Consider the following 27648-nt stretch of genomic DNA (forward strand, 5'->3'; position numbering starts at 1 on the left):
ATGGTATTTGAGTACAAAGCACCGTGCTAAGAAGTCGAGAGAGCACGGAGCTTGCAATCAATCAATCAATCGTATTTATTGAGCGCTTACTGTGTGCAGAGCACCGTACTAAGCGCTTGGGAAGTACAAGTTGGCAACATATAGAGACAGTCCCTACCCAACTCACAGTCTAAAAGATCTAACGAGGGAGTCGGACATTCAGAAATCATTTACAAACAGTGGAGATGCGAGGAAGAGTAAGAAGGTAGACTACAGGCTCCCTCTAGACAGGAAGCTCGTTGTGGGCAGGGAACTTGTCTACCTCCTCTGTTATCAATATAACACTATAACAGCATAGCACTCTCCCGAGTGCTCAGTCCAATGCTCTGCACAAAGTAAGCGCTCAATAAATACGATGGATTGGATCACTTGATCCAGAACGAGCTTGGACAGGCACCAAACCTTTCCCTTCCCTAAAGAAAACTCAATACGCAGGACCCTGTCTGGCTATGGCTCTGTTGAATTTTCCAATTCAACTCTCAGGTTTCCTTATAAAGAAATGCATCTGATCAAAGCACGCTTTTCCCAATTGGTGTTCTCATCCGACTGCTTTGTCCCTGGTTCTCTGTTCTTCAAAGGGGTTATCTCTGACCAATACCTCGGCGTTCTGCTTGTTACAGTCAGGTGTGAGCCAGTTTTAAAACATTTTCTCCTTTTTTTTTTAATAACACCACGGAGTTCTGCGGGTGGAGGGATGGGGGAAGCGGGTGGCGGTTTCCTCTAGACAGGCTTTCCAAGGTGGTGTCGGAGCATCTTTAGAAGCAGGCATCTTGTTAGCTAATACATTACACCAATCACGGGGAGTTATCTTAAGCCACAATTAATCTGCTCCCTGGCATATGTTGATAGGAAAGCATCATGCTGTTTCTTAATTAAAAGCAAACGGATTAAAAATGATTAATAAGAGTATTAAATATTCTCTGAAACTAAAAGCTTGGGGATTCTTGGGTAAATCCGGCTGTTTGCGGGTCTGAAAATCAAGAAGCATTGACTGTTTTATGCCTCTGCCCCCTCCTCGCCGTCGTCCCCCCGCGGCCCCCGAAACTTTCCTGAGCATTCCGCTTTGTGAGCAGGAGGCGTGCTTTGGAGTCCTGGAGAAAAAAAGATGAAATGAACGGTGGTGGCAGTGTGAAACTTCAAGTGAGTCGTTAGAACCCAAGCAGATGAACTGGTGGTGTGCAAGGAAGAGAGTGAGATGTGCTGTGTTGTTTGGAGCTTAAAAAAAAAAATTCATCAGCCGGAGCCTGCTGGCGTGGTGACGGCTAGCTGGTGGTGCCGAGGTGGTTTTTTTAGTGGACCTTGATGCCAGAGTTTCCCGTCCTGGTTTTCTCCTCACCCCACCCGAAGAGGCTAGAGAGGGAGAAGCAGGGGAGGCACTTTACAGTAAAGATGACGAAGGAAACCAAATTTTTCGAAACTGGAGCGAGTAGCGTAACGGCCAGGAATAGAGAGGCTTGAGTAACTTGCTTTTTTCCAACACACCTGCGAATCTGGTTTTCCTTGTTAGAATGGTTGGCCCCTCATTCCTAACAGAGGGGGAAATGCTGTCACAGACTGGGGATGGACCAGAGGATGGGGTGGGCCCGCGGCATCTGAAACGGGGACTGGGGCGTCAGGTGGTAAACCATATTTATTGAGGGCTTACTGTGTGCAGAGCACTGTACTAAGCGCTTGGAAGAGTATAATAGACGCATTCCCTGTCCACAACGAGCTTACGGTCTAGACGGGTAGACAGACATTAATATAAATCAATTACGGCTATGTATATAAGTACCGTGGGGCTGGGATGGGGGCTGAATAGAGGGAGTGAGGCAGGGTGACGAGAGGAGAGTTGAAGGAAAGGCAAAGAGGATTTAGTCAGGGAAGGCCTCTTGGAAGAGATGTGCGTTCAATAAGGCTTTGAAGGGAGGGAGAATCGTCTCGGGGCTGGTGGCAGGATCTCGGAAACTTACCTAGGGGCAAGGGTCAGTTGAGCCGGGGGAGAAATAGTCAACTGGCGGGGGTAAAACCAGAAAATTGGACCACAACCTGAGTGCATTTTTCTCTGAGGCAGCGAGTCCCTGGGACGGTGGAGACAGGCGGGGGGCGATTGCGATAGGAGCAACCGCGTTTATCCGTCACTTAGTCTTCACCCGGCCCCGACTGCCGGCCTCGAAGCCCTAAGATCCCCTCGGAGCCCCCACCTATTAAATTACAGGGCTGTGCTCATTGTCATTCCCACTTTGACTTTGTTAGTGATAACGGAGAAGGATAGTGCACCTTTAAATGAGGAGCCTTGTGTTTAATTACCCAAATAAAATGACATAAATATGAATGAGTGCTAATGGCGGTACTTGGTTTTCCGGAAACCATTACCCAAACGATTCTGAAATGATTTGTAAAGAAAATGAGAGGAGGAGAAGAGAGCAACGAGAAGGCTATTAGGCCTCCTGAATTATTATGTGGTCAACTACCTTGCAAATATCCAAGCGTGGTGATCGTCGTCCCCCCCCTTCCAAAAAAAGACAGAGCGCAGTCTGTGGACCTCTTGACCTCGCCCGCGATACAGCCGTGAAAATGGGGGTTCGGTTTCCGAGCGGAAGGTGGGTCTCGCGCCCGAGGCAGAACTTGCGTGACGGGATCGTGACAGCTGGGTCGCTTTCCAGGGCTCAGGGCTTAGGGAGCTGGATTTGAAGCAACGAAACGTACAGCTTGAAGCGTGGATGGCAACCATTCTCTGGTTCACCTGTGTTACGGTCGATCACCTAGCGGCGAGGATTCCGTCTCAGTCTGTTGAGTGACAAGCACTGGACCGAGAGTTTGGGCCTCCATCCTCAAAGACGTTATTTACAAATAGTGGGGGGAGGAGGAGAGAACGGAAAACTGCAGGAAAGGAGTTAAAGAGCCTAATGCCAATCGGGGCAAATGTCCGTAAGGGCGGAGGAGAGAGGCGCGAGTGCTGAGAGTGGCTGTTAGGTTGACGTGAGTGGGCACCGAAGATGGGGTGAGCTGCGGCCTGTCGTCAGATTTGGCGGAGGGAGGGAGGGAGGGAGGGACCGGCCGCTCGGTGCCCAGAGGCAGGAGTCAGAAGCCAGGTGCAGTGAGAAGGCCAGCTTGGCAGGAGCGAAGGGTGTGAGGCCTCTGACGCCTAAGACGGGGCCAGCCTTTAAGTCAGGAAGCGTTCGAAGGGCTGAGTGACGCCTCCAAGGACACTGGTAACTGTGTTGTTCGTTGAGTGCTTACTATGTGCCAAGCACCATACTATAGCCCTGGGACAGATACAAGATCATCGGGTCCCGCACGGCACTCACGGTCTAACAGGGAAAAACAGCGGGTATTGAGTTCCCACTTTACCGACTAGGAAACTGAGGCCCAGAAGTGTAAGTGCCCTGTCCAAGGTCTCACAGTAGGCAGTGTTGGAGCTGGGATCAGCTCGGCTCTTTCCACCAGACCACGCTGCCGCTCTTTCCAGCGGGTGAAGTGTACACCAGCGGATTGTCTACAGTAGAGGCTGGCCATTGGCAGACCATTAATAATAAAAATCATGGCATTTATTAAGCGCTTACTTTGCGCAAAGCACTGTTCTAAGCGCTGGGGAGGTTACAAGGTGATCAGGTTGTCCCACAGGGGGCTCGGTCTTCGTCCCCATTTTCCAGATGAGGTCACTGAGGCCCAGAGAAGTGAAGTGACTTGCCCAAAGTCACCCAGCTGACAACTGGCGGAGCCGGGATTAGAACCCAGGACCTCCGACTCCAAAGCCTGTGCTCGTTCCACTGAGCCACACTGCTCCAGTAGCTTCTAACGTAGCTAACGCTGCCCTGGCAGACACAGAAAAGTCGGAGAGCTCGTGCCTAGAGAGAATGTTTCAATAGCGTACTCAGGACGAAGGGAACTGAGGACAGGAAAAATGGGACCGCCTGGGCCGTGGTCAGCTTAAAGCAGCAGGGACTTGTACCGTGCTTTGAAAGAATAGTGCTTGTCTAAATTCCTTTCCTTCCTAGGAGCGCCTGGTCCCGTTTCTTTCATTGTCCGACCTCAGGGATCGGAGAAATGAGAATGAAGGGTTGAGGTACAACCCCTCCTCGACACACACCAGTGTGGGAGGCTCCTGTTGCGTCTTTTAGGAGAGGAAAGGAACGGGAGCAAGTAAATCATCCTCTGACTCTGCTAGAGAAGTAGTGTGGTTCAGTGGAAAGAGTACAGGCTTGAGAGTCATTCATTCATTCATTCAATCGCATTTATAGAGCGCTTACTGTGAGTCAGAGGTCATGGGTTCTAATCCCAGCTCTGTCACTTGTCGGCTGGGTGCCTTTGGGCAAATGACTTAACTTCTCTGTGCTTGTTACCTCCTGCAAAATGGGGATTAAGACTGTGAGCCTGATTACCCTGTATCCCCACCCCCGGCAGCTGAGAACAGTGCTTGGCACATAGTAAGCACTGAACAAATACCATCATTATTATTATAATTCATTCAGTCGTATTTATTGAGCACACACTGCGTGCAGAACACTGTACTAAGTGCTTGGGAAGTACAAATCGGTAACAGATAAGAGACAGTCCCTACCAACAACGGGCTCACAGTCTAGAAGGGGGATTCCTAAATCATTGTAATTCCTTCATCCTCCAGTTAAGTAGGACCTCAAAGGTGAGTCAGTTTGATTCCGTTCCTTCTCCGTTCTGCAGGACCTCAAAGCCAAGTCATTTTTATCCCTTCCACCTCCAGTTTAGTAGGACCTTAACAATGAGACAGATTTATTCCTTTCACCTCCTGTTATTCAGGACCTCAGAGCTGTCAGTTCTTCCTCCTCCAAGCCAAGTCAGTTTTATTCCTTTCTTTTCCTGTTGAGCTTTGAGGTCCTGCTAATCAGCTTTATCTTTTCCTTCTCCAGTTTAGATGGACCTCGGAGTTGTCAAGTTTTTTCCCTTGTCCTATGGTTTAGTAGGACCTTAAAGAGGAATCAGTTTGATCCTTTCTTCTTCCAGTTTAGCAGGACTTACAAGCCAAGTCAGTTTAATTCCTTCCTCCTCCAGTTTAGCGGGACCTCAAAGCTAAGGCAGTTTAATGCCTTCCTCCTCCAGTTTAGCAGCACCTCAAAACCAAGTCAGTTGTATTCTTTCCACCTCCTGCTATTCAGGATCTCAGAGCTTAATCGTTTTATCCGTTCCTTCTCCAGTTTAGCAGGACCTCCAAACCACGTCAGTTTTGTTCCTTCCTCCAGTTTAGCAGGACCTCAAAGCGAAGTCAGTTTTATGTCTGTCTTTTCCAGTTTAGCAGAACCTCAAAGGTGAGTCCGCTTTATTCCCTCTTCTTTCAGTTTAGCAGAACCTCAAAGCTAGTCGGCTTTATCCCTTCCACCTCCTATTTGAAGCACCTCAGAGTTAAGTCAGTTTCAACCCTTGTCCTACCGTTTAGTAGGACCTTAAAGATGAGGCAGTTTGATTCCTTCTTCTTTCAGTTTAGCAGGACTTCAAAGCTGTCAGTTTCATTCCCTCCTCCTCCAGTTTAGCAGCACCTCAAAGCTAAGTCAGTTTTATTCCATCCTCCTCCAGGTTAGCAGCACCTCAAAGCTAAGTCAGTTTTCTTCCTTCCTCCTCCAGTTTAGCAGCACCTTCAAGTTGTTAGTTTCATTCCTTCCTCTTCCAGTTTAGCAGGACCTCAAAGCTAAGTCAGTTTTATTCCTTCCTCCTCCCCTTTAGCAGCACCTCAAAGCCAAGTCAGTTTTATTCCTTCCTCCTCCAGTTTAGCAGCACCTCAAAGCTTAGGTAGTTTTATCCCTTCTCCTCCCCTTTAGCAGCACCTCAAAGCTAAGGCAGTTTAATTCCTTCCTCCTCCAGTTTAGCAGGACCTCAACACCAGGTCAGTTTTATTCCTTCTCCTCTAGTTGAGCAGCACCTCAAAGCTAAGTGAGTTTAATTCCTTCCTCCTCCACTTCAGCAGGACGTCAAAACCAAGTTGGTTTTATTCCTTTCCACCTCCTGCTATTCAGGGCCTTCTAGCTTAATTGGTTTTATCCCTTCCTTCTCCAGTTTAGCAGGACTTCAAAGCTAAATCAGGTTGATTCCTTCCTTCTCCAGTTTAGCAGGACCTCAAAGGTAAGTCGGTTTTATTCTTTCCTGTTTCGGTTTAGCAGAACCTCTAAGCCAGTCAGCTTTATCCCTTCCTCCTCCCTTTTTAGAAGCACCTCAGTTAAGTCAGTTTCAACGCTTGTCCTACTGTTTGGCAGGACCTTAAACATGAGGCAGTTTGATTCCTTCTTTCAGTTTAGCAGCATTTCAAAGCTAAGTCAGTTTAATTCCCTCCTCCAGTTTAGCAGCACCTCAGAGCCTAGTGAGTTTCATTTCTTCCTCCTCCAGTTTAGCAGCACCTCAAAGCTAAGTCAGTTATATTCCTTCCCCTTCCAGTAATCAAAGTTATGTCAGTCTTATTCATTCACCCTCCAGTTTTGCAGGACCTCAAAGCTAAGTCAGTTTTACCCCTTCCTCTTCCAGATTAGGAGGACCTCAAAGCTAAATCAGGTTTATTCTTTCCTCCTCCAGTTTAGCAGCATCTTAAAGCTAAAATTAGATTGATTCACTTCCTCCTCTAGTTTAGCAGGACCTCGAAGTTAACTTAGTTTTATTTCTTCCTCCCTGACTTTAGCAGGACCCAAAGCTAAGTTACTTTTGTTCCATCCTCCTCCAGTTTAGCAGCACCTCATTTTATTCCTTTCTCCTCTAGTTTAGCAGGACCTCAAAGTTAACTTAGTTTTATTCCTTCCTCCTCCACTTTAGCAGGACCTCAAAGGTAAGTTAGTTTTCTTCCTTCCTCCTCCAAGATAGCAGCACCGCAAAGCTGTTAGTTTGATTCCTTCCTCCTCCAGTTTAGCACCTTCTCCGAGCCATGTCAGTTTTATTCCTTCTCCTCTAGTTTAGCAGCACCTCAAAGCTAAGTCAGTTTTACCCCTTCCTTCTCCAGTTTGGGAGGACCTCAAAGCTAAATCAGGTTTATTCTTTCCTCCTCCAGTGTAGCAGCACCTTAAAGCTAAAATTAGATTGATTCCATCCTCCTCCAGTTTAGCAGGACCTCAAAGGTAAGTTAGTTTTATTTCTTCCTCCCCAAGTTTAGCAGGACCTCAAAGCTATGTTACTTTTATTCCTTCCTCCTCCACTTTAGAAGCACCTCAAAGGTAGGTCCATTTTATTCCTTCCTCCTCCAGTTTAGAAGGACCTCAGAGGTAAGTCAGTTTTATTCCTTCCTCCTCCAGTTTAGCAGCACTTCAAAGCTAGGTCCATTTTATTCCTTCCTCCTCTAGTTTAGCAGCACTTCACAGCTAAGTGAGTTTTATTTCTTCCTGCTCCAGTTTAGCAGCACATCAAAGCTAAGTCAGTTTTATTCCTTCCTCCTCCAGTTTAGCAGCACCTCAAAGCCGCATTTTTTTCCTTCCTCCTCCAGTGTAGCAGCACCTCAAAGCTGTCAGTTTTATTCCTTCCTCCTCCAGTGTAGCAGCACCTCAAAGCTAAGTGAGTTTTATTTCTTTCTCCTCCATTTTAGCAGCACCTCAAAGCTAGGTCCATCTTATTCCTTCCTCCTCCAGTTTAGAAGGACCTCAAAGGTGAGTCAGTTTTATTCCTCCGCCAGTTTAGCAGCACCTCAAAGCTAGGCCCATTTGATTCCTTCCTCCTCCACTTTAGAAGGACCTCAAAGGTAAGTCAGTTTTATTCCTTCCTCCTCCAGTTTAACAGCACCTCAAAGCTAAGTGAGTTTTATTCCTTTCTCCTCCAATTTAGCAGCACCTCAAAGCTAGGTCCATTTTATTCCTTCCTCCTCCAGTTTAGAAGGACCTCAAAGGTGAGTCAGTTTTATTCCTTCCTCCTCCAGTTTAACAGCACCTCAAAGCTAAGTGAGTTTTATTCCTTCCTCCTTCAGTGTAGCAGCACCTCAAAGCTAAGTGAGTTTTATTCCTTCTTCCTCCAGTTTAGAAGGACCTCAAAGGTACGTCAGTTTTATTCCTTCCTCCTCCAGTTTAGCAGCACCTCAAAGCTAAGTCAGTTTTATTCCTTCTTCCTCCAGTTTAGAAGGACCTCAAAGGTACGTCAGTTTTATTCCTTCCTCCTCCAGTTTAGCAGCACCTCAAAGCTAAGCGAGTTTTATTCCTTGTTCCACCAGTGTAGCAGCACCTCAAAGCTAAGTCAGTTTTATTCCTTCCTCCTCCAGTTTAGCAGCACCTCAAAGCTAAGTGAGCTTTATTTCTTTCTCCTCCATTTTAGCAGCACCTCAAAGCTAGGTCCATTTTATTCCTTCCTCCTGCAGTTTAGAAGGACCTCAAAGCTAAGTGACTTTTATTCCTTCCTCCTCCAGTGTAGCAGCACCTCACAGCTAAGTGAGTTTTAGTCCTTCCTTCTCCAGTGTAGCAGCACCTCAAAGCTAAAGTCGGCTGCAAGTCCTTGCTAAACTGACTTAGTTTTATTCCTTCCTCCTCCAGTTTAGCAGCACCTCAAAGTCAGCTGTAAGACCTTGTTAAACTAGAGGAGGAAGGCACAATACTGATTTAGTTTTATGCCTTCCTCCTCCAGTTTAGCAGCACCTCACAGCTAACTCAGTTTTATGCCTTCCTCCTCCAGTTTAGCAGCACCTCAAAGCCAGGTCCATTTTATTCCTTCCTCCTCCAGTTTGGAAGGACCTCAAAGGTAAGTCAGTTTTATGCCTTCCTCCTCCAGTTTAGCAGCACCTCAAAGCCAGGTCCATTTTATTCCTTCCTCCTCCAGTTTAGAAGGACCTCAAAGGTAAGTCAGTTTTATTCCTTCCTCCTCCAGTTTAACAGCACCTCAAAGCTAAGTGAGTTTTATTCCTTCCTCCTTCAGTGTAGCAGCACCTCAAAGCTAAGTGAGTTTTATTTCTTTCTCCATTTTAGCAGCACCTCAAAGCTAGGTCCATTTTATTCCTTCCGCCTCCAGTTTAGAAGGACCTCAAAGGTAAGTCAGTTTTATTCCTTCCTCCTCCAGTGTAGCAGCACCTCAAAGCTAACTCAGTTTTATTCCTTCCTCCTCCAGTGTAGCAGCACCTCAAAGCTAGTCAGCTGTAAGTCCTTGCTAAACTGGAGGAGGAAGGAATAAAACTGACAGTTTTATCCCTTCCTCCTCCAGTCTAGCCCAACCTAGGAGCTATTAGGCCTTGTTGAAATGGAGAAGGAACCAATAAAACTGAGTGTTATTCCTTCCTCCTCCAGTTCAGTAGGGCCTCACAGCTAAGTCAATTCTATTCCTTCCTTTTTCAGTTTAATAAGACCTCACAGCTAAATTAGTTGTAATCCTTCCTCCTCCAGCACCTCAAAGCTAGGTTACTTTTATTTCTTTCTCCTCCAATTTAGCAGCACCTCAAAGCTAGGTCCAGTTTATTCCTTCCTCCTCCAGTTTAGAAGGACCCCAAAGGTAAGTCAGTTTTATTCCTTCCTTCTCCAGTGTAGCAGCACCTCACAGCTAAGTGAGTTTTATTCCTTTCTCCTCCCGTGTAGTAGGACCTTACAGCTGACTTGGCTTTGAGGTCCTGGCAAAGTGGAGGAGAAGGGAATAGAGCTATCTTGGCTTTGAGGTGCTGCTAAACTGGAGGAAGAAGGAATAAAACTCACTTGGCTTTGAGGTCCTGCTAAATTGGAGGAGGAAGGAATAAAACTCAGCTTTGAGGAGCTGCTAAACTGGAGGAGGAAGGCAGAAAACTAAATGAGAATTGTGCCTTCCTCCTCTAGTTTAACAAGGTCTTACAGCTGACTTTGAGGTGCTGCTAAACTGGAGGAGGAAGGAATAAAACTGACTTACCTTTGAGGTCCTTCTAAACTGGAGGAGGAAGGAATCAAACTGTCCGGCTGAGAGGTGATGCTAAACTGGAGGAGGAAGGAAGTGAGTTGATTTTATTCTTCCCTCCTCCAGTTGGGCTGGATCTCAGAGCTAAATCAGCTGTGAAGTCTTGTTAGCCTCTAGGAGGAGAGAATGAAACTGATTTTAGCTGTGAGGTTCTGCTAAATCAGAGGAAGGTATAAAACTGACCCAGCTGACCCTCCTTCAGTTTAGCAGGACCTCAAGGCTAAGTCAGCTGTGAGAGATCACTAGCCTGGGGGCAGAAGGAATGAAACTGAAAATAAAACTATTTTATCCCTTCCTCCTCCAGTTTAGCTGCACAGCAAAGCTAAGTGTGCTGAAGGTCTTGATCAACTGGAGGAGGCAGGAATAATACTGATTAAGCCTGGCGGACCTCGGGGTTTAGCCAGAAGTTCATGGCTAAATTAGTTTTATTCCTTCCTCTTCCAGTTTAGCCGAACCTCCAATCGAGGTCAGTGCTAAGCGCTTAGTACAGTGCTCTGCACACAGTAAGCGCTCAATAAATACGATTGTTATTCCTTCCTCCTCCAGCTTAGCCGGACATCCTGGGTAAGTCAGTTGAGGCTGTATACCATCATCCCTTCTTTGTAGGAGGAGGAGGTGGTGTGAGTCCTTCATCTGATTGACCTATGAGGTCCTCTTAAACTGGAGAAGGAAGGAATAGCAGGTGTTCTTTATTAATCATTTTTGTGCAGGTAAACACAAAGGTTCCAATGGGCTGGGAGTGGCTAATCAAATTGCAGGAGCAGGGAGAAGAGGCCCGGAGTGACAAGTGGCCAATGCCAGCACAAGTTCAGAGCTCCCTCCTCACCCGGGTGGAAACCCTTGTTCTGATCGGAAGCCCTTGGCTTTGCAGGCCTATGTGTGGGACAACAACAAGGATCTGGTGGAATGGCTAGAGAAGCAGCTAAATGAAGAGGAAGGCGCCCGCTCGGTGGTCGATGAAAACATCAAGTACATCTCCAGAGATTACGTACTCAAGCAGATCCGTAGGTAAGACAAGTCAGGAAGGATTCCCGCGACCTCCCCGCAAATAACTGGGAAGGAATTTGGAATAGACGGTGTGGTCTCTGTGTGTCGGTGTTAAGGGGAGGGGGCCTGGGCTGCTTCCCAAAGGTGAGACCCCCGAGATAAACAGACTTAGGGCCAATACTGCTGCCACCTTGACTTTAGCCACCTCAGAGCCCACTCTGGACCACCTTACCTCGCTCCACAGGTAAGGGGGGGGAAAAAAAAACCTCACAACGGACCAGGTTCCTTTCAAGAAACTTTTCATATTCTTGTAAGCCCACTCTTCAACAGGAAGTTCCATTTTAGCCATGGCTCTGCTGCAGGCCTGTGGGAGAGAAATACCTGTTGGAACAGCGTGCGCCTGCCCTCCCCCTTATCCCCCAGGGTTCCCCCGAGTCCAGCAGCTGGGAAGGGGTAGGAGGGCCGCATCTCCGGCAGCACAGTCACCAGCAGTCAGTCGGGCTGAGTCCGTGAGCCCTGCCAAAGAAATACTGTTTCTGAAGCCGCCTCCTGTTCGGTGGACAAGAATCCTGGGAACTCTGCCTTTAGGGGAGCAGCAGCAGGCCAGAGTTACTCCAATTGCAATTGATTTTCCTTTTCTCAAACGGATGTTATCTGACCACCAGGTCTTCCCTCCTGCTCTGAAGGTGTGTGTGTGTTGGGGGGGCGGTGGAGGGGACACTACCTCTCTCCCTTCCCCGCCCATCCTTTCTTCCAGGGATCTGCCGGAAAGCAGTCAGTTGTTGGGACGGCTGGCTGAGAGCCGTTCCACCTTTCCCTCAGCTGAACCTACTTGTCCCACAGATGCCTTCCCCCAGGAGACAGGGGACTTAGGGAAAAAACAGACTGGGCCACCTCCGAAAGCCTTCCCAGGTTCTTTGATGTTGGCCAGTCTCCCTTGGAGAGAAATAAGTTAAAGGGGAAATTCTTGATCTCGCGAGTTCACCGTAAGGGAGCCTGCTCGTAACGTCTCACCCTGCTCTGCCCCCAATCCAGCTTGGTGCAGGCCAATCCAGAGGTGGCCATGGATTCCATCGTCCACATGACCCAGCACATCTCGCCGACTCAACGGGCGGAAGTCGTGCGGATCCTCTCGACGATGGATTCCCCTCCTTCGACGTAGGGCCGGCGGGAGCCCGCCTCCCTCCCTCTCTTCCTCCCTCCGCCCGATCCCGTTCCCTCCCTCCGGCCCTCCCCTCTGTATGGTGACCGGGGCGTCCCCGCTCCTTGGCTGGGATTGCCGTAGAGAGGGGAGGAAACAAAATGCGGCACTGAAGTGAACAAGTGGCATTTTTACCTCCCTTTGGGACTATTCTGGGTAGCCTGGATGCCCAAAAGGCTCCAGAGAGCTTCTCCGGGACTGGGACCAAGGTCCTGTTAGGTATTTATTGAACAGAAATTGCTCCCACAACCGCCGTCCTGCCACACTCAAATGGGAAAAGGCAATGAAGGGTACAGATTGGTGCCATGAGGCCTTACCAGCGATGTGTGAGCCAGGGCTCCGGGCCAGGCTTCCCCGTGCTCGGACTTTGAGGGGCGCGATGGCCCACAGTCGGCCGCCCCCACCTCGGAAGGCTTCACCCCCAGACGGTTGCGGCGGCGACGAGGAAACTCCACTTGGGTCTCATCCAGTGGTGTCCCCAGGCCTCACCAGATCTCCATTTGGTTTCTGCTTTTTTTTTTTTTAATCCTATGACAAGAATAACTGGAACTCAAAAGACTGACCACAGGCACCAGGGGAGCCGCGGGCAATAGCAATCATGGAAATGGGGAGGGAGAAAGGAGACAGTAGTGACAGTGGCCTTTGTCCCCCACTGCCGCCAGTAAGTCATCACTGGTCGAGCAAGTACGGGGATTACTTTGTATTGGGCCCCAGGCATCCGCATCATCCCCGGGATTCTACTTTTGGCCCCAAGAAAGGGCGGTCAGGCCCCGTTCTCGGAGGTTTGGCATTCACGGGCTTCGGCCTACCTACCCTCGGCCGATGCCCGGAAGGGAAAGGGGCCGGCCTTTCCGTTTCAGAGCCATTCAGCACTTGGCAACTGACCCAGTCACGTTCCTAGTCCCACCCTTGGCCTCGCTCACTAGAGCTGCCCTGCACCCCATCCCCTTTCCCACCTTAGGACCTGAGGGAGGGGAATTTTCAGGAGCCGACTGACAGGAAGTCAAAACGTGTCCGAACAAGGCTGGGGCAGGGGAGGCTTCCTGAGGGCAACAGAACCCTCCTTGCCTGTCTTTTTCTGGATCCGGCAGTAGCGGAGCTGCTGCCGGTTTCCGAGGTTAGTGGTTCTCTCCCCTTCCCCTCTCCCGCTGCCCGATGCTCAGGTTGAGGGAAGAGTGTTAACTCTCAATTGAACGAGATCTTACCTTGTACCGGGTATCTGGAATATCCCAGGGACAAAAGCGGTATTCCCTAATTTTAACCTAAAGAAAACAGAGTGAGGGTTGCATAGGAGAGGCAGCAGCTCCCATCGGATGATGGTTAATTTTCCCAAATGGTACCTCAAGGGCTGGCAAAGGAGTAAACAGCAAAGATACCGTTTCAAAGAATGCAGCTGCATTTACAACAAGCTGCAACTCCGCGCCTTAACTCTACAATTTAAATTTAACAACAGAAGAAAGCCACTGGTAGCACTGACGTCTTACCTTCAGACCACCACTTCTGCCAGACTGCAGTGACAACTGGATCCAAGCTAGTCGCCTGCCAACCAGTCAGTCTCCTTCTGCCGGGAAGCAGGGGCACCTTGACCTCCATTGCCCATATGCGTTCTCATCACCTTCGGCACTGGCCGGAAAAAGCAGATCTGTCAGGTCTGAACGAGTGAAGACGACCTGCGAAGGGCAGATACTGACCTTAAGCGTCCGCCAACCTTCGGCTCCGAAAAACTAAAGGGGATCTGTTGGTTCCGTCCCATCTAGGAAGACCAGTAAAGGACAGTTACTGACCAAGAGCATCCAAGTCGATCAAGTGCTCAAAAGGATTTCGGTTGAGACCCATCTGGTTATTTGTTTTTTTACAAGTTATGGAAAACAGCTTAACACGTGCTGCTGCATAAAATTCAAACCCAACCCATAAGCAGCGTGAACTACCCCTTTACTGTAAAGAAATGCTATTACAACAAGCTGGTGCTATCATACAGAACTCCTGGGTCTAACTTTTCACTCATCCGAAGTTACGGCACACTACAACGGCTTCAAAGTAAAGAACACCAGATAAGTTGGAAAAAAAGCAGTACACGGGACTGGGAATTTTTTTTTTTCCAAATGGGGAAGGGGAGTGAGAAAAGTCTCCTATGTGAGATGTCAAAATAACGTCACTACCCATTAGATACAAGTTTACTGAAGCAGATTTCAAATGATGTATTGACCAAAACTTGCTCAAACCAAGACTGTCGCCCCCTTTTCATTCTGTTCATAAAGCAACGATTACTTGTCTCGACAGAAAATTCAAGTGGATACGTATCCAAGAGGGAGTGGAGAGGCTTCAGACAATGCATTCTTAGTACATTACTTTCCTGAAATAAATCAATAGAGTAATAGACCAGGCCCTGCTTGTCATATCACATTCATCCTTGGGGTTACTGTGCTCTCTGCTCCATTTTTGATAGTGCTGAGGTTCTATTCCTTTCTCCCTTCCCCCCAAAACCACTGTCTACCTTGGGGGTAGAGGGAGGAGGAGAGAAGGAGCAGGAACTTAATGTTCGATGTGTCATGGCAGCTGAGGAGCCCGTTTCTGATGTATCTTAGGAACGAAATGTCTTAGCAAAAAGTCAAACTCGGCAATTCAAATCAAGTTTGAACCGCCGCGCAGGCTATTATCAGACCAGGCCTCCTTGGCTTTAAGGTGACCTTTAAGCCACTGTCTTTCTGGTTAGGAGACAAGTTCAACCCGCCATGAGCTGAGTGGGAAAGGAAGACTTCAAATAGAGGAAGCTGCCACCCAGATAACCTGTTCTCCGTTGAAGCTGGGATGCCCCTGTCTTGTGTCTGCAGCTTGTCCCGATCTGGGGCAGAGAGGGCACAGATAGCGGTGCTCTGGCTGGAGAAATGGTGAGCATCAGCTGACTGACGCCACAGATGAGAAGCACAGTCCACCCTGAAATTAGTATCACTGAGAACATAACCCTGTGGGTAGTGGAGTAGGGAGGCGGGGAAGGATGGAAAATAGCTACCCAACCCTGGTGATCCTCAGAAAGCCTTTGGTTTCTGGCACTGCACTAAATGAGCACGTGGATTCTAATAGCCAATACCTTGAAGGTGGCACCGTGGCAGATGATGCCAATTTTATACAACGGTTTCCAGCCAGCTTATTCATTTTAGCCACTCAGGATCGGAGAGCCGCTTTCTAAACTGCTACATTGGCAGTAGCTCCGTGGGCTAGTGGAAAACCTAACTGGTCTAGGTGCTGGGAGGCCTGGGCTCGCTGATCTTCCCAGTAACTACTTGCTTTGGGGCCTCGGGTGACACACCTTCCCCAGAGCCGGCAGAGAAAAGGCAATGATGGTTGGGGCTCCTCAGACGAATGACAAGGGCCTTTCCAAGCTATTCCCCGGAATCAGCAGTAGCACGTAGACATTGAAACCCTACTTTCACCCACCCCAACTTGAGTTTTTATCAAAAATAATACAAAAGATGGCTTGTGTATCCAGGCGCCAAAATCACTGTCTGAAAATGAAATGGGTAGGGCTAAAGCGATATAAAATATCCATCTGGTTTGCCTCGAGCTGTTTCTTAATTGGGAATGTGGTCTTAACTCAGTGCCAAGAGGAAAAACTGGGCCAGCTCACCTGTTGGGGAACTAGGAGACAACTGCTCTGGCTCACTTAGATAAGCAGTGATTCACCACAGCCTACTAACCTTGGGGACCCTCCCTCCACCAAGAAGTCAAGCAAGCTTACCTGTGACAGGAGGCTTAAATGATGCGGTTTTTAGCCCTGGTTGGTTCTGGGAAGAAGGGGAGCACTGTTACTTTGGGGAAGATCATGAAATACTGTTAATGCCTGTTCCTTTCAGGAAGCTGACTGACACGTGTAGAACTCTCTGCTGCTGCAGAGTCTCACTTACCTCACAAGTTTCTTTTAATAAAAGAAAATTTTAATTCCATGGTCGACTCTTGCTTGGAAGAAGCACTGCCTTGTTTCGGGGTAGATTTAGAATGATCAGTGGCCTGGCTAGGAAGGTTGGGTTCCTGCTCTAAACCCCCAAAACGATCACTGACTTTCTGGGCAAGACGTGGGCCTCTCTGGGCCTCTATTTCTTCACATGTCTGTGTCCCCCTCTAGACTCTATTGTACTCTCCTAAGCACCTAGTCCAGTGCTTTGCACACAGTAAGTGCTCAATTAATACAACTGACTGACTGACAGAAAATTACTCAGCCCCTCCCTGGCTGAATATGACAGTGGATGAAAACGTCCAAAATATTTAGTCTGGAGCAGAGGCTCCTAAGTTGGATATGTGATAGTGGGAAGTCCCCCTCTAAACTATAATAATAATAATTGTAGCATTTATTAAGCGCTTACTATGTGCAGAGCACTGTTCTAAGCGCTAGGGAGGTTACAAGGTGATCAGGTTGTCCCACGGGGGCTCACAGTCATCATCCCCATTTCACAGATGAGGTAACAGGCTCAGAGAAGTGACTTGCCCAAAGTCACACAGCTGACAAGTGGTGGAGCCGGGATTTGAACCCATGACCTCTGACTCCAAAGCCCGGGCTCTTTCCACTGAGCCACGCTGCTTCTCTAATGAGCTCTTTGTTGTCAGGAATGTGTGTTTGTTATACTGTACTCTCCCAAGCGCTTAGTACAGTGCTTTGCACACAGTAAGCGCTCAATAAATATGACTGAAGGAATGAATGGCCGGGGGGTGGTCTTCTGAGTCCACTAGTCCATTAGGTGCCTCAATCTAAACCAACTAATGAGGCAAATTGGGCCGAGGGCAGTCTCTATCTCTGGCTACCCAGGACTATTCCAAGCCTAAAGCAGAACAGTGAAAAAGCCAAGGGCTCTGCACATAGTAAGCGCTCAATAAATACGATTGATGATGATGATGATGCTAGGGGAGTCTGTGTTTGAGACGGTCTGGATAGAGCGCAGTGTGCTATTGGAAGAAACAGTTGGTTCTCAGTATATGGATGCAGCCAGTCCAGGCTTGCGTTCCCCCATGCGGCTCTGCCTTAACTCAGGGCTTGCCCCTCGCACCCAGGATTGAGCATGCTTTTTAACAAACATTTTCTGTGCCATTTTTATCATTGGACTTGAACTTGCCTCCTTTGTGTCTACATGGCAATCTCTGGTCCTGCATCTTTCCTCCCGCCGCTGTGAGCCAGGGTCCTGGTAAGAATCAATGCCCTTGTATTTCTCCCTAGCACTTAATACTACAGTGCACTGTATATAAGTAAGGACTTATTAAACGTTACTTATAATAATAACCCCCACACCTACCTTGGGAAGGCACATCAAACTCCATCATGTTTCTTTCAGAAACACTGCTTTGCCCAGCTGAATGCCGACTCTGGGCGAGGGTTGATGCCACAGGATGTGGAGAGAAGGGAGGAAAGGTAACTAGATCCAGAAGCACATCCGTTCAGACGTACATCACCAAACGTAAGCCGATGATCCAAGGCAGCAGAACCGAGGGGCAAAAATACCTGAAAGCACAAACTGACTTCAATTCAAGCGGCACAGGAGAAAGAACAGCAAATACCGATAAGAACTTCTGTTTTTCTCCGAGATGTTCCCCTCGCCCAGGGTTCAGGCCTGGCTCCAATCCTCTTTTCAAGCAGTCGAGGGTGGGTAAGCTCTCCATTCGGTTCCTGGCTCGGACTTGGGCACTTCAGTGGTAAGACCCACCCAGGAAATGAGTTTGGCTCCACAAGGGTTTCAGGGTCTCCCAGGGCCAAAAGGCCACAGGTGCCAATTCCAGGGACGAACTGAGGGTGAAAATGCCCCCTTCCCCTCCTCGGGCGGGACTCCCGCTTAGTCACAATGGAACAAGCCTGGGAGTCGGAAGGACCTGGGTTCTAATCCCAGCTCCGCCACATGTCTGTTGTATGACCTGTGTCAAGTGTTGTGAATTGTGTTGTGTATTTTTTGCCTGGATCTAGATAAGAGCGCTCTCCTCTCCCGCTCTGCAGGCCCGTGACATCAGTATTTTCCCCAATCCTGGCCCCAAGTCAGCATTTATACCCCATCTCTGATTGGGGTGCCTCTCCCGGAGACCTGCTCAGCGTCAGCGTCTTTGGCCCATCCTAACCCCGAGGCTCAGGGCTCCTGAGCCCTGGGTGTGCCCATGAAAAAGCTCTTCCTCCCTATTCCCTGAGGAGCGTGCCCCTGGGGCATGAGGGAAACCATTAGTTCCCCTACTAGTCAGTGATGTGTCTTGATAGAATTCACTCTCTAATAAAAAAATTACTGTTCCCGTTCTAGCCACTGATGCATCAGTTTATTCTTTAAAAAGATCACTGACTGGTTTTTAAAAAAGGGAAAGGGGCCAAAATTTGGAGCCCATTTCTTTCCCTTTGAACTTTGATCCTGCTGAACCCACCCTCAAGCTGCTTCCACACTGGCAAGACGATACAGAACACAGGCGCTTCTTTTAGCGGTGGGCAGCAGCAGTCCACCTACCCACCTCTCTCTCAGCCACTCTGGCCTCCCACCTCCACCGGCTCCTCTCCCAGGTGTGCCCATTTCAGAACTCGGCATCTCCGAGGCTGAAGTGCAAAAAAGAACCATTATTGGAAGATCCCTGGGAAGCACATCAATGACATTTACTAAGCCCTTACTGTTTGCAGAGCACTGTACTAAGTCCTTGGTACAATAAAAATACTAATAATTATTATTATGGTACTTATTAAGCGCTTACAATGTGCCAAGCACTGTTCTAAGTGCTGGGGTAAATGCAAGGTCACCAAATTGGACCCTGAGGTAACTGAGGCACAGAGAAGTTAAGTCAATTGTCCAAGGTCACACATCAGACATGCGGCAGAGCTGGGACGAGAACCTAGCTATTGAAGCACTTTAAGGAGTACACAGCCAAGTTCATATTCGACACAGAGGGTGCTTAGAGGCAAAAGGTTCAACCGTATTTTGAAGTAAGCAACTTCACCGGACCTAACTGCCCTAGCCCAGCTTTTCTGCTTAAATACTCTAAGAAAGATTACCCACAAAAAAACAACTGTGAGAGTTGTGAATTTAAACATTTTTCCCTGCCAGCCACTCTAGAACTACACATTCTAATGAACAGCAAGCCTGGGTATCTATTCAAATCGCATCAGCAGATACAGAGCAGTTCCTCTATTTTTATGAATTTGTCAAAACAGCACCTTGGGGGTTAAATACATAAATCACCTTCACACACAATAAAATTCAGGCGAGGGAAACTACTGAACTCCGGAAATTTATTAAAAACTCTTTAGCTTAAAATATCTGCCTAGAAAAAATGCAAGGGAAAGTGGCAGTGAGCCGTAGCTTTCAAAAGCTGGAGATCAAAGTGCTATCATCTTTTCCTTTAAGCCTTTTGTTGCATCAACAGTCTTAAGAGGGATGAGAGAGATCAAAATAAAAATGGAAACAAACTGTATCTTTGTAGCTGTTTTTGTTTTAGTCTTTCCTCTCAATCTGGGCCACAAAATAGGTCAGCTCTATTACTGATCAGCCTTCCCACAAATATTTAAAACAAATTGAATTGCACACCCAATACCCATCACAATTACACCAGGCACAATAACTAAATTAGCAATTCAACAAAATAATTGGAAATGCGATTCTCTCTATTCCACCAGTCTCCCTGGAGGGTTTCTCCGATCTGTGGGGGGAAACTCAGCTTTACTAATTCTGCAGCTAATTAGAGACACACTTGTAAATGAAGTTGTTTGTCTGAAAGTTGAAATTTTCTTCTGGGGAGGGGGGGGGACCGGGAGAGGAGGGGGGGTGGGGGCTGAATGAGGAGGATGCAGGGGGAAACCAAGGGTTCTCCTCACAGCCTCTTCCGCCTGGCAAACTGCCTGGGCAGGTAAGACGAATCCCCACAAAGCTTCTCATTAGCAATCATATCATGAATCACTGGAGAATTAGTCATTTTACTGGGGAGACGGAGCTTGCCGGTGGCTCGTACTTGACTTTGGGAGCAAGACCTTGGACCGCTGCTCACACCCGGTACCCATAAGAACGTGTCTGGCTTTGCCCCCCGCAGCCTGTGTTTCAGCGGTTGTTGGCCGCTGTTGCCCACAGAGTGGGTGGCGAGGCCAGGGGGAGCCTGGACTGCTCTGGCATCCTTCGGGGCGGCTTCCCCCAAACCATCACCCTTCCTGCTGAAGGAAAAGATCCTCCCGTTTGCCCACCGCCCCCACTCTCTTGCCTGCCTAACACTAGTCAAGGCCATGACCTAATGGCCGGATGATTATGGGGTCTATCCACTGCTATGGCAGTGAGGAAGAGAAAGCCCGAGTCTCCTCGTGATGAATGGAGTCCTAGAACGGCAGCCCCGAGATGGGTCTCGGTCTATTCTGGTTTCAATTAAGCCGTCCTTGGCCCCTTGTCAGCAAGGAAAATGCCTGGTTTAAGATCTGTAATGGGGAAGGGCTTCAGGAACCGATCCCATCTCCAAGGCTGCGACTGGCAAAAGTGCGTCCTGATGAGAGCCGCGAGCTGCTGGCGGAGGAGGGGTCCTCTGCCTAGAGTCCTGGGGTGCCTCACCCACAGCCAAGAGAGACATGCTGGTTCCAGCTCCTGGCTCTCAGGAGACTCACAGAAGCCAACACTTGCCCTGGAACCACGGGTCCTTTCCCAGGCAGAGACAATACCAAGGGACCCATCCTCCACTCATTTAATCGTATTTATTCAGCACTTACTGTGTGCAAAGCACTGTACTAAGCACTTGGGAGAGTACAATATAACAATTAAACAGTCACAATCCCTGCCCACAATGAGCCCTCCACACAACTACAACCTTCGTAGCAATGGCAGTTCATGAGCCTAGGGAACCTCCTTTCCCAGTTCTCTATACATACACACACACATACATATATATATTTTTTAACAGTATTTGTTAAGAGCTTACTACGTGGCACACACTGTTCTAAGCGCTGGGTTAGATACAAAGAAATCAGGTTGGACACAGTCCATGTCCCACATGAGGCCCACAGTCAATCCTCATTTTGCGGTTGAGAGAATTGAGGCACAGAGATGTTAAGAGACTTGCCCAAGGTCACACAGTAGACTAGTGGCCAGTAGATCAAGCCTTCCAAAGAGGGGAAGGGAGCGGAATGATTGCTTGAAGCCTAGGTAAACTCAAAACATCCTTAGTGGAGCTTCATATCTCTCTTCACTGCTTATCGCTTCGAACAATATGAAGTACAAGTTAGTGCATTTAGAGTGTTTCATATTAGCTTTTTAACATTACATTCAGCTCTCGAAACCAAGTGCAACATGCTGCAACTTGAAAAGACACACGAGTCAAACTGGGAGAGAATTCCAAAGCCCAACAGGGTCATCATCATCATCAATCGTATTTATTGAGCGCTTACTGTGTGCAGAGCACTGTACTAAGCACTTGGGAGGTACAAGTTGGCAACATATAGAGACAGTCCCTACCCAACAGTGGGCTCACAGTCAGTTGCCAGCACCATCCTACGTGGGAGGGAGAGGTCCGGGGGTCACCTGCAGCCCGCCATGAGGTCTGCTCCTCCCGCCAGCCTTTCTGGCTCAGGCCAGGTAAGGAACCGAGAGGCTCTTTCAGACGTACAAAGTTGGGAAGCAGTCCATTGACTTTCCCTTGCAACCCCATAAAATAATACCAATGATCAATCAATGGTCTTTGTTCAGCACTCACAATGAGCCAGGCACTGGACTAAAAAGCTACAGCAGATTCAAGATTATTCAGGTCGGGCACAGTCGCCTTCCCACATGGATTCACAGTTTGAGCAGGAGGGAGAACGGATACTGAATCTCCACTTTAAAGATGATGATGATTGATGATTATGGCATTTATTAAGTGCTTACTATGTGCCAGGCATTCTACTGTACAGAGAAGCAGCGTGGCTCAATGGAAGGAGCACAGGCTTGGGAGTCAGAGGTCATGGGTTCAAATCCCGGCTCTGCCAATTCTCAGCTGGGTGACTTTGGGCAAGTCACTGAACTTCTCTGTGCCTCAGTTCCCTCATCCGTAAAATGGGGATGAAGACTGTGAGCCCCACGTGGGACAATCTGATCACCTTGTTATCTTCCCCAGCGCTTAGAAGTGAGAAGCACATAGTAAGCGCTTAACAAATGCCATCATCATTACTACTATTATTATTACTAAGTGCCATGGGGGATACAAGCAAATGGGGTTGGACACAGTCCCCGTCCCTCAATGGGGCTCACATTCGTAATCTCCATTTTACCGATTAGGGAACTGAAGCCCAGAGGAGTGAAGTGACTTGCCCAGTGTCACACATCAGGAGAGTGACGGAGATGGGATCAGAAAATAAAGGGGTGGAGAACAATCCTTATATTCCAGGGCCTCAATCAATCAATGATATTTCCTGAGTACTAAGGGCAGAGCCCTGTACAAAGTGCTTGGGACAGCACAATCAAGTTAGACACAATTCCTGCCCCCAAGGAACTGTAAGCTTGTTGTGGGCAGGAAATGTATTTATTGCTGCACTGAACTCTCCCAAGCGCTTAGTATTGTGCTTGGCACACAGAAAGCGCTCAAGACATACGAGTGAAGGAATGAATAGCAGTCTAGCAGGGGAGACACGTACTACTGGTAAGGGGAAGGAATAGAGTTTAAACCTATGTACTTAAGTGCTGTGGAAACAGTCAAGTGGAGAAAAATCAATCTTGATGATCTCCCAGAAATCGAAGCAGTGATGCAGGCTTGGAATTGCTCCGTGGACAGAGGACGGGCTCGTTAGATGGGTGGGTCGGAGCCTAGCCGGGGGCAAGGGGCTCACTGTCCTCTCCGTGGAGGTTTTAAACATTGCCCTAGAGCGGATTTAGGGCGCATGGATCTCTCATAGCAGTAGGCTAATTGCTCTGTGCCAAACAGCAGCGAATTCTCATGACCTGACCCAAAACAACGGATCTTTCGGCCTGGTTTCTCACACGCTTGTGACCCAGGGTGAACTTGAGGTGCCTGCCCTCTTACTTTCATGGACTGATTGATTCCCAACCCTGCCCTGAAGAGCCATGTCCCTCGAGACCCACAGCTGCGTGAGCACTTGGCCCAGTGGGCTAAGGTCACCAGGGTGGCTGGTCTCTCTCAGCCCTGGAGTGTCTGGAAACGGAACCCAGAACTGTGTTACGGTGAGCGGCCCTTTCGGCCTTCAAATATAAAGGGAGCCATAAGGAAACTAGGGGTGACGGCTCCCGCTGGCAATGAGACCGGGCTAAGGGATTCAGATCCGGAGCCTCCGGGAATCATATGATGGATCAGGTCACTCTCTACAGAGACCACAGCGTGTCAACCTTCCCGCTCTTCTACGTAACGCAGAGAGTCATGTTCTTATTTGGCTGGTGATGTCAGCTGGGGGCAGTGAAGACAGGGCAGCAAGATATGAAGTGCCTTCTTTCCTTCCCTGGACTCCTCACAATTTCCTGCTCTTTCTCCCCCTGTTCTCTCCCTCTCTTTTCCTCCTCAGTTCCTCCCAGCCTCTGAAGTCTAATACCCCTAAACTGAGGTCAACCTCAGGCTCTCAATGAGAAGTAGTACCTCTACCGGCAAAGCTATTCATTCTGAATCTTGAGGGAGATGGGGTTGGATGGGGGGGTGTGGGGCAGGGGGAGCAGAGGAGTGGACACAGATGGAGAAGGCAGTCTTCCTAGGGAAGGGAAGGAAGCGGGAGGTTCAGAAAATCATGGGGATGGGAAGGTGGGTCTGCAGACATCAGCCGCCTGGGCCAGTAGACCTGCAAGACCCACCTCGCCACCCCCATGGAGCTGTGGAGAGGGACAAGCAGATGCATAACTAGGGGGCCACAGAAGACACCTGAGGTGGGAGGGGGAGGACCAACAGACTGTAAGCTCCCTGTGGGCAAGATCGGGCCTACCAACCCTCCTGCGCTTCTTTCCAACAGGGCTCTGCACGCAGTAAGTGCTCAATAAATACCATCGATTGATTGGCTAGGCCGTAAGCTCGTTGTGGGCAGGGACTATGTCTGTCATATTGAATTGTCTCCAGTGCCTAGTACAGTGCTCTGCACGCAGTAAGCGTTCAATACACAGGACCGACTAATAGACACAGGTAGGGCCCACAGGTAGGACATGAGGCTGGTGAACCAGGAGGGTCCAGAGCCTTCAGTTCCAATGAGGTTGGGGGGGAAGCCGTGAATTGGAGCTGCTGAGGCTTCAGCTTCATACCAGCAACTCTCTTACCTGGAGGGGAGGGGGAACAGGTAGCCCCCCACAAAACAAGGGGATGAAACTATGGGCTTCATCCCCACGATCCTAAACACGCAGACTGGCTGCTGCTCCGGAGTTTGCCAGTGCTGAACTCAGCAACAGGCAACCATCCTTCTGCCCAGGAGAAAGGCTCAACTGTACAACGCACAGGAAGTGGGGATGGGGGAGGAGGGCGGGGGGAAGGATTCTTAACACCTGGAGTCACTTCACAGGGAAGGAAATGCACCCGGGCAGCCTCTCCGGACACAAATCCTTAGCTCTAAGAGGCCTGGTTCAATCATTCAAAGGTATTTGTTGAGAACTTTCTGTGGGAGAGCACAATACAACCGAGTTGGGAGACACAATCCCTGCCCCGAGAGCTTATGGCCTACAGCTCCAAATTAGTCAAAACTACAAAAGGCAGGAAAACATCCCGGCAGTTTTTAGGGACCGCCGTCAGAAGATCCGACGCGGCACCGACCCAACTCACCACGTGACACAAAAATGTTACCTTTTGTTTTCTTAACCTGTGATTTTCTCACCTGTGAACTCAGAGCTCGGCAGTGCCGGCACATCCTTAGCTGCCCTTCCTGGGTGGAGGAGGGGTTCTAAAGGAAATCTATCGACATACAAGAAAAACAAAAGTTAGATAAGGCATGCTCACTTTGCATTTACAACACACACACTTGCCAAGGAGAGGAGAGGGTAATGAAGACTTCATCAATAGACCTGTTGGACAAATTGAACATATACAAGTCAGCAGGGCGATATAGATCCCAGGGTCTTAAAGAGAATTAGCTAATGAACTTACAAATTACTGGCAATTATTTTTGAGGGGTTATGCAAAAGGGAGAAGAGAGCAGCCTGAAAAGAAAATAAGGTAGTAACCTGTAACAGAGGTGGGAGGTTTGCGGAACCGTATGGCTTTTCACGATAAAACAAAATCTTACAGGGGGAAATAATTTGAGGAAACAACAAAGAAAGTCCCAGTCTCCTGTATGACAACTACAGAAGGAGACTTGGTCCACCTGGTCACTAACGCCAGATAGCATTGAAAATCCTGTATTAAATGTGTTTGTCAAACACGGTTGATGGGAAAAGTCATAAAGAACATGGGACCACATGCACACTGGAGGACACCTGAGTTCGTCGCCAGGGAAATCGGAGCCAAAAACTCAACATTTTGGGGTCTGGAAGGCCGAAACCAGAGCCACGATGGGAACCGGCCCTTCTCATTTCAAACAACTGGGCTGAAACAAGCAGTTTCTGCCTGCGCCCGGGCTACAGGAAAAGTCCATCGTGGCACTGACGCTTCCAAAATCCATCAGTGAAAACAATCCAGGCAACACTACGGGAAGGCTGGGATGATGAAACGGCGGTTCCAGAGCCCTTTGGGGGATGAGGATTTGTGGGCTTTGGAGATATTCTGGATGAGGTTTTTTTTTTAACAAGCCAACTGGCCCTGAGCCTGCTGGAAAAAAAAAAAATCACCGGGAAATTTTTGTGTCAATCTGCTCAGCCAGGATTTGCCACGGCTGGACCACGGATCCGGGAGGCGGCCAAGCGACTAGTGCTAGGGGAAGGGCTAATCGGGACTGAGATATCCAATGAGGCCCTCTGGTGTCAAGCAGGCTTCATCCAACATCATTTATTTGCTGCTTCAAAAAGGAGGCTAAAACACTGCAAGCAAACCACCCTACTGGGGAGATGTTGCAAATAATAATAATAACAGTAATGATGGCATTTATTAAGCGTGTACTATGTGCAAAGCACTGTTCTAAGCGCTGGGGAGGTTACAAGGTGATCAGGTTGTCCCAAAACAAACCAAAAACTCACGCCAGTTCAAGCTAAATCAATGTAGCAAACCATCAATGGCATTTACTGAGTGCTTACTATGTGCAGAGCACTGTACTAAGCTCTTGGAAGGGTACAGAGTTGGCAGGCGCTAGGCGTACAGTACAAAATAAGTCCCAAAATCTAAGGAATGAAAAAACATTTATCCTAACAATGGCAAGAGAGGTGAGAGAGGAGGATCAGCTAGATGGGCCAACGAAGTCCAGAATCCAGAAATGGGAGAGGAGGAAACAAGGAAAGGAGGGGACTTGGTGCTGCCCCTATATTCTGCTACAGCCTTGAATTGGAAGCATCCAAAGCATTAGCACAGTGGCAAAGGTGGATGGTAAGAATTCTCTCCACTTCTTAGAAGCAGAAACTGACTCTCAGGGTGCCTGGGAGAGCAAGGCACCCTTTCTTACCCTTTATCCATTATTGTTCAGTAACTTGGAGTCCCTTAAAATCAGGACTGGCGAGGGACTCACACACCCTGAAAAAAAGAAACAGAATTAACCATCGCCGGCTCCTGCGTCTGTGAATGAGGCAGACGAAAGTATGGTAAGAGATGCAGCCATGCTGCAGATAGAACCCGTTAGCTGGCACGTACCAAAAAAAAAATTCTTCCCTTGGGTTCCCACACTGGGACGGTGGGCTCTTCATGGTCTGTGGCCTGTGAATGTATTAAGAGTCGTCAGCTGTTCCAAAATAAAATAAGCAAACTCCATACAAAGGAGAGGACTTCTTCAGTCAACTCTGAAAAGGGCTCGGGATCGAAACTCTAGATAACCGTTCCGAACTCATTTAAAAATCCACCAAAATGTAAAGTATTAGTTTTATTAAAATGCAAATCAATCAACTAATCTGTCTTTCTAGTAACAGTTGAATTGCAGTATCCGTGTCAATTAAAATAGTTTCCAATTTATTCTTGGCTGGAAGGAGGGTGGCATTCTGAATTTTAAAAGACAGGCCTCTTTTTACCGAAAGCTCCTCTGCCCGTTCTGTATTTCACATCACTCCTGGCTTTTCATTCAATTTAAATTGAGTGCATTTTGCTCCAAATATTTCAGAACAAACATTTAAACCGCAGTCCTCTTCTCAAAAGATACAATTGTGATAAAACCTTGATTCCTTTAAAAATCTGTGGGCTGCCGATGATGTCCTGTGCTCAGAAACTTCAGTAATAAAGCACTTGCTGGAAGTTATTTACTTACTGTTATAATCTGCATTGTCCGCACGTCCACGATGCCCGACTCAAAGGATCCTTGTTTACCTTTCAAAACGGAGATCATTGGCGGGAGGGGAGTGGGATGGGGGTGGAGATTGTGCATTTGTGATTGACATATTTAGGAAATAGAGCAACACACAAAATGTTAGCCTTCCCTGAGAGCTGAGCTCAAGATGTGAATGGCAAATCATCAGATACAAAGAGCCAATTCCTTTGAGGCAAGACGCCTCTCCTCCCACCTCTGTGCCTGACCTGCGTCTAGCACCCAGAAAGCTAGTTTATGGTACAGAAGGGTTCGGGTGCCTTTGAAGCTCAGTCCTGACCACGCTGAATTCTCAGCCTTCGGA

General features: G+C 48.3%; 1 protein-coding gene and 1 long non-coding RNA gene across 4 annotated transcripts in view; one reads left to right on the plus strand and one right to left on the minus strand.

The window, feature by feature from the left end:
• Positions 1-15984, plus strand: part of ACACA (acetyl-CoA carboxylase alpha) — a 270884-nt gene extending 254900 nt beyond the window's left edge. For all 3 annotated transcript variants that reach the window (XM_038758869.1, XM_038758870.1, XM_038758871.1), the window contains 2 exons: positions 10727-10863; positions 11878-15984. In XM_038758869.1, the coding sequence (XP_038614797.1) occupies positions 10727-10863; positions 11878-12004 (264 nt within the window). In that variant the 3' untranslated portion in view covers positions 12005-15984. The remainder of the gene's footprint in view (positions 1-10726; positions 10864-11877) is intronic.
• Positions 11215-13617, minus strand: LOC119939107. The gene is made up of 4 exons (XR_005454638.1): positions 13528-13617; positions 13249-13305; positions 12361-12571; positions 11215-11358 (listed from the first exon to the last, which is right to left on the minus strand). It is a non-coding gene; the product is annotated as an uncharacterized LOC119939107 (long non-coding RNA).
• Positions 15985-27648: the final 11664 nt, after the last annotated feature.

Source organism: Tachyglossus aculeatus, chromosome 17 (assembly GCF_015852505.1).
Source record: "Tachyglossus aculeatus isolate mTacAcu1 chromosome 17, mTacAcu1.pri, whole genome shotgun sequence".
NCBI classification, from domain to species: Eukaryota; Metazoa; Chordata; class Mammalia; order Monotremata; family Tachyglossidae; genus Tachyglossus; species Tachyglossus aculeatus.